Source organism: Phalaenopsis equestris, unplaced genomic scaffold (assembly GCF_001263595.1).
Source record: "Phalaenopsis equestris unplaced genomic scaffold, ASM126359v1 Scaffold000099, whole genome shotgun sequence".
NCBI classification, from domain to species: Eukaryota; Viridiplantae; Streptophyta; class Magnoliopsida; order Asparagales; family Orchidaceae; genus Phalaenopsis; species Phalaenopsis equestris.
In genome coordinates, this window is record NW_018164541.1 from 185,199 (window position 1) to 192,204 (window position 7,006).

Here is a 7,006-nt window from a genome sequence, read left to right on the forward strand (position 1 = left end):
AAATTATGATATTTATTTTTTGTAACTCATATAACCAGTAAAATAAGTAAATGTTACTAACTTATGTTATTGATTTTATTAATAAAAATCAATTAATTTATTAAATTATCATAAATTCTATTGGTTAGTAACCCCCTTGATGGATGATGGTTAAATAGAGCATGAATTTGAGAATGAGTCATCTCTTTACCTAACACAACTCGTACATTTATCTCCATCAGAAAGTACAGAAAGTTTTAAGGGATTAGAGAGAGAAACTCCATCCTTTCAAGATCAAATTTGTCCATCATGAATACATGTATGCGTAACTTTATTTTAGATATGAAAAAATCATGAATTTAAAAGATCTTGACTATTATATACTTTTCTTTTGAAATTTATGTCATAAAGTTGAAACATGAATTTTCCAACACTGTGCTCATATTTTCGCTATGAATGATTTTCCAAAATTTAAGCAAAGGAAGTGAAATACAATTACTGTAATGCAACTTATACAATTTATCTAATAGCTAAATTTTCAGATTCACATCGTGTCAATGCAATTTATAAAGAAAATAAAGAGGATTAAATGAAGAAATAACAAAACACAAACCATCAAATCACAAATAAGTAAATCGAGAATATGATAAAACACAGACCACTGAACCATCAAACCATGAATCGGTCGAAACAGAGCTTAAACTGCAGAAAGCACCTCTCCCGACCGTTTAGGCTTTCACAATTCCATTGCCCTGTTGTCGAAATGCATTCGCGACACTGCTTCCCAAACACATCGTTCTACGTTTGTGGATGAGAAACAACGAAAATGGTGCCACAAATGTGCCCTTAGTGGGATAAAGACTTGTTGTTTTTGAAAACATATTTGGTTGATATAATTTTTTATATGTTTTACTTATACTTTTTAAATATAATTCAATTTTTTTTTATTAAAACATTAAAAAGTTATTTCGGGAGTTTTTAAAAATAATTATATGAAGATAAAAATATTACTATTTATGATCGACTTATTTATATTTCGAAAAAAAAAAAAAAATTTGTGTTCGACTCAAACACCAGCTATTCCTCCTCGTAGCCCTACCGACCCTAAACCCTCTCGACCATGACAGCTTCTCAAATCCCTTGGCAACGCCCGCAATAGAACAGGAAAACAATGGCCGGCCTTCTCCTCCGCGGCCTTCGGTCCGCGGGGCGGTGCGCCTTTTCCCACCATCTCACTCATTCACTGGCGGCGCTTCCTTACCATCACTGGCACTTTCCTTCCCCTTCGCCCCTTCGTCACCTATCTACCGCCTCTGCTTCATCGGCGTTTGCCCCCGAAGCTTCCGCCACCGGTAGTTTACTTGATCCTAGCCGTCTGAGGAACGTCGCTGTTATAGCACACGTTGACCATGGCAAGACGACACTGATGGACCGATTACTCCGTCAGTGCGGCGCCGATATACCCCACGAGCGTGCCATGGACTCTAATAGTCTCGAGCGAGAGCGGGGCATCACTATCGCTTCAAAGGTGAGAATGACTGCCTTTGTTTTGTATTGGCAATGATTCCTTTCCGGGATTGAAACCCATAGTACTGCTGCTCAAGTTATTTATTCAGGGTGTATTTAGGTGCAAGTTGGATTAGTAATTCCTGTAGATCAGATTTAGCTTATCTTGTCAGGATAAAATCTGAAAACTTTTTGGCAACAACTTTTAAATATCGTAAAATCCAATAATCTATTTGGCTATACTTTTTATAATATAAGATTGCAAGAGGGATGAATTCTCAGATCTGTTAAGTCCTACAAATAGTGTGATTTAACAAAGTTATTAAGGGGCTGGTTGGCTTGCTGAGAAGTACAATGTAAAAGGTTTGTAGTGTACTATTATTACAATGTATTTGAAATACTTTATTGTTGTTTGGTTCACTGCAAAATAAATGTAAGACTATATTTTTTTATTTGGCCACAGGGGGAGACGTTTTACCTCCCTATAGATCTTGGCCACCTTCACGGATATTTTACATAAAAACCCTAATTTAAAGAGCCTTAAACTTTATTTCTAACCTAGGACTTAGTAAATTGAAATAGAAGGGCTTCATGCCTAGGGATTCAGTTTTGGTGTACCTCTCTTTCTTTTCTTTTCACTCTCCATCTCCTTTCTTGTCTTGTATTCTCAGTAACTCTTCTCAGTGTAGTGTGATTTAATTTTTTATATAATTAAATCATAAGCTCTCTATAAATTCTCCATATTATACCACAGGGGGAGACGTTTTACCTCCCTATAGATCTTGGCCACCTTCACGGATATTTTACATAAAAACCCTAATTTAAAGAGCCTTAAACTTTATTTCTAACCTAGGACTTAGTAAATTGAAATAGAAGGGCTTCATGCCTAGGGATTCAGTTTTGGTGTACCTCTCTTTCTTTTCTTTTCACTCTCCATCTCCTTTCTTGTCTTGTATTCTCAGTAACTCTTCTCAGTGTAGTGTGATTTAATTTTTTATATAATTAAATCATAAGCTCTCTATAAATTCTCCATATTATACCACAGGGGGAGACGTTTTACCTCCCTATAGATCTTGGCCACCTTCACGGATATTTTACATAAAAACCCTAATTTAAAGAGCCTTAAACTTTATTTCTAACCTAGGACTTAGTAAATTGAAATAGAAGGGCTTCATGCCTAGGGATTCAGTTTTGGTGTACCTCTCTTTCTTTTCTTTTCACTCTCCATCTCCTTTCTTGTCTTGTATTCTCAGTAACTCTTCTCAGTGTAGTGTGATTTAATTTTTTATATAATTAAATCATAAGCTCTCTATAAATTCTCCATATTATACCACAGGGGGAGACGTTTTACCTCCCTATAGATCTTGGCCACCTTCACGGATATTTTACATAAAAACCCTAATTTAAAGAGCCTTAAACTTTATTTCTAACCTAGGACTTAGTAAATTGAAATAGAAGGGCTTCATGCCTAGGGATTCAGTTTTGGTGTACCTCTCTTTCTTTTCTTTTCACTCTCCATCTCCTTTCTTGTCTTGTATTCTCAGTAACTCTTCTCAGTGTAGTGTGATTTAATTTTTTATATAATTAAATCATAAGCTCTCTATAAATTCTCCATATTATACCACAGGGGGAGACGTTTTACCTCCCTATAGATCTTGGCCACCTTCACGGATATTTTACATAAAAACCCTAATTTAAAGAGCCTTAAACTTTATTTCTAACCTAGGACTTAGTAAATTGAAATAGAAGGGCTTCATGCCTAGGGATTCAGTTTTGGTGTACCTCTCTTTCTTTTCTTTTCACTCTCCATCTCCTTTCTTGTCTTGTATTCTCAGTAACTCTTCTCAGTGTAGTGTGATTTAATTTTTTATATAATTAAATCATAAGCTCTCTATAAATTCTCCATATTATACCACAGGGGGAGACGTTTTACCTCCCTATAGATCTTGGCCACCTTCAAGGATATTTTACATAAAAACCCTAATTTAAAGAGCCTTAAACTTTATTTCTAACCTAGGACTTAGTAAATTGAAATAGAAGGGCTTCATGCCTAGGGATTCAGTTTTTGTGTACCTCTCTTTCTTTTCTTTTCACTCTCCATCTTCTTTCTTGTCTTGTATTCTCAGTAACTCTTCTCAGTACAGTGTGATCAAAATTTATTTTCAACAATAAGTTTATTTTATAATTCTCAAATGTCTTATCTTTGATGTTGACATTTGATGCCCTTGGAGGTATGGTCGCCAAAAGGTAGATGCCAAGCATAGATCATGTCAAGATATTTAATGATGCTTAAGGAAATCTCACTAGAGATGAAATGGTATGGAAATAGTTAATGGCCCAAACCACATCCTTTCTGGCCTCAGTAATGTCCTTAGAACTAGAACACACTTATTGATGTAGTCACTATAAGAATCTTTATAATTATCTTTTAGATATATCCAATAATCATTTATTATGAGAGCTCCATTAATATTCTCTTTTACAAGGGTTCCGATAGCCTTAGACTGTTTAGAGGAACACTTTTTATGGGCTCTTAGGAAAATCCTAAGGACCTTAAGGAATAATAACTTTGTTTTTTTTTTGATTTGATGGTCAATGATATGAGTCTCAAGCAATCATCTTGATAGTCTTGTGGTCCCCATCAACTACCAAAATAATATTTAGGCATCCCCTACTTTATAGATAATACCATGCTCTTTATCTATCACCTTTTAGTGAAGTTCCTAGACGGTTTGAGAGTAACCATAGCCAAAGTGAACCTAATGTAGATGTAGAGATGATATATGAATTCAATAAAGTTACTTTGGGGCCTTGATCCTTCTAGCAATCCCAATTGTAGCGATGGCCGTCAAGCAAAGATGCCATTGGTGGATATATTGATCACAAGCGACTGGCTGAATGCCCACCTCAATGGAATACCTATTAACTAGAGGAGACATTAATATTGAGAGAAGGCGCTAGATCAATGCAAAGTAGACAAGCTATTCATGTAGGATTCATCCAAATTTGAGTATATGAAATGGGTCTCCCTTATGGTGATGATGAAGAGAGCAATTGAGAAGTGGTACATGTGTATCGACTTCATATATCTATCTTACCTCAATAATTCCAACACATTATACATATTTGATTCACTAATGTACTTGTTAGCAGATGGCACACCCTCTATGATACATTTTTAAGTTATAACCTAATCAAGAGCACCCGCAATGATGAGGAAATGATTGTTTTCACAACATTTGAAGGGATGCATTGATGTATATTCATTCACTTCAGATTAATGATCATGAAGGCTACCTAGTAAATGTAGAAAACATTTTCGAGCTCCAAAGGAGGAACACATGTTAATTAAGGAATAATCTAGAAAATGTATGTTGAGCCAATCCTTAATTGGATCACAAGTGAATTATCTTGTGATGGAAAAGCTACCCATTATTTTTTGTCACTTTGTGTAGTATGTATAGCCCTTGCTTCCAATTTTATTTGGTTCAAATAGTAATTTGCCGACCCATGAAGAAAATTTTGCTTAAAATTTAGAATTCTAGGATGTTAACGAAATTGTTTGTAGAACTTAAGGATTTCTAACTCCAAAATGTTTTAAGTATGATATGGAAAGATTAAGACCTGGATGAGTCCATTGCAACTTCATGTTGGAGTTAGATAGTAAAGCAAGATCAGAGGAGATTATTTTGGATGCTAGAAGATAATCAGAAGTTAAGATTAGCATCATCATTGTGATGTTGTGAAGCCCAAGGGGAATTTGTTGAGCTATGCATCAAGATTTTGTTTTTATTACTATCAACTAAGTACAAACGATGTTGGAGAGGCTAAGGATTGGATTACGTTTTGAGGTCAAGAAGTTAAATTTGCTCAACAAATCATAATTAACTATGTACCACATATTGGGGAATTATGTGATTAAGAAGTAAATTCTGATTTGGTTCCAAGCCAAAGTAAAATTCAAGATCTTATATTTCAAGAAGTTCTGAGTGGAACACGTGCTGAAGGGAGGTAAATTGGTTAATCGACCTCTTGACTTAGTAGGAGAGTTGTTGGTTCCTTTGATAAAGAAGTCATATACCATGGAGATTTTCTAATGCAAAAGTTTAATGTTGACGATCTTCAAACCCTTGAAGAGCAAGGCTTTGTTTAACATGATGGAGGCTCAAATCTTATGTTAGTTGCCGGATGCTATGTTGTTTAAGGCTCCCTTTATAAGAAATTATTCTTCCATGAGAACTTGAAATGACTTGGGCTTACCAATATGATGAGCTCAGGGAGATACATTAAAGGGAACATCATAGCTATCCATAAGGCTATTATATGCCCATGATGATGAAATATATCAATTAGTTTACTAAGAAGTATATGAGTTACTTCTACCATAGGCCCATCTAACACTTACTAATCAAATGGTTATACATGATCGCTGGTTTATGGAAATTTACATAATTGGGGGTGGATTTTGTTGGATCTCTTTTAAAGGTTGTTGATTCTAATTCATACCTTATTATTTTGCGGGCTACTTCATTAATTAGATCAAAGTAAAGCCCCCCGCAAAAACAATGACCTCATCAAGCATAAGACCTTTCGTGATCTGATTTTTTAGCTTGTTTGACTTCCATGTTTTGATAACATAACTTACAGTGGACTTCAGTCTAAGAACAAGGAGATGAATGGATTTTATGTCAATGATGAGCCATCTAAAATAAACAAGCATTAATAAGCCACCCACATACCAAGTGATAAGTTCATGTTGAAAACAAAGCAAGTCTAAACACCTTGAGAAGAAACATAAAAGCAAGAAAGATTAGTGGATAGATGAGCTATTAGAATCTTATGGGCGCTCAACACTACTCTGTCATCAGTTACACGAGACATGCCATTTGCTCTAGCTTTCGAAATTGAAGCTTCATTTTTCCTTGGTGTATGCTTTTTGCTGATGATATCCTTCTTGTAGATAAGATGAGAGAAAAAACCCAAGAAAAACTTGAATTATGGAGGTCTAAATTGGAGTATAAATACCTTTATTTGAGCAGAACTAAAACTGAATACATGGAATGTTATTTTAGTAGTAATAGCTCTAGTGACAAAAGTGTAACTTGGGTGATCAAATTATTAAAAGGTATGAACGATATTGATATCTTGGGTCTGTTGTTCAAAGCGACGGTGATATAGATGGAGATATTAATAGTAGAATTCAAGTTGGTTGGTTGAAGTGGAGGAATGCTTCTGGCCTTTTGTGTGATAGAAAAGTACTGCTTAGACTGAAAGAAAAATTTTATAAGACGGTGGTGAAACCTGCAATGCTCTATGTAGCTGAATTTTGGCCTTTAAAAGAGAAGCATAATACTAAGTTAAGTGTTGACAAGATGAGAATGATTAGGTGGATGAGTGGCTTTACACTTAGAGACAAAGTGAGAAATGGATATATCTATGATAGGGTTGGTGTAGCTCATGTGATGGACAAATTAACAGAGAGTCGCTTTTGATGGTTTGGCACATTAAACGTCGACCATCT

At 35.1% G+C, this 7,006-nt stretch overlaps 1 protein-coding gene across 1 annotated transcript in view; it reads left to right on the plus strand.

Annotated features, from left to right (window-relative positions):
- Positions 1-1,033: 1,033 nt before the first annotated feature.
- Positions 1,034-7,006, plus strand: part of LOC110020535 (GTP-binding protein TypA/BipA homolog) — a 107,424-nt gene continuing 101,451 nt past the window's right edge. The window contains exon 1 of the mRNA XM_020718674.1: positions 1,034-1,507. Within this exon, the coding sequence (XP_020574333.1) occupies positions 1,151-1,507 (357 nt within the window). The 5' untranslated portion in view covers positions 1,034-1,150. The remainder of the gene's footprint in view (positions 1,508-7,006) is intronic.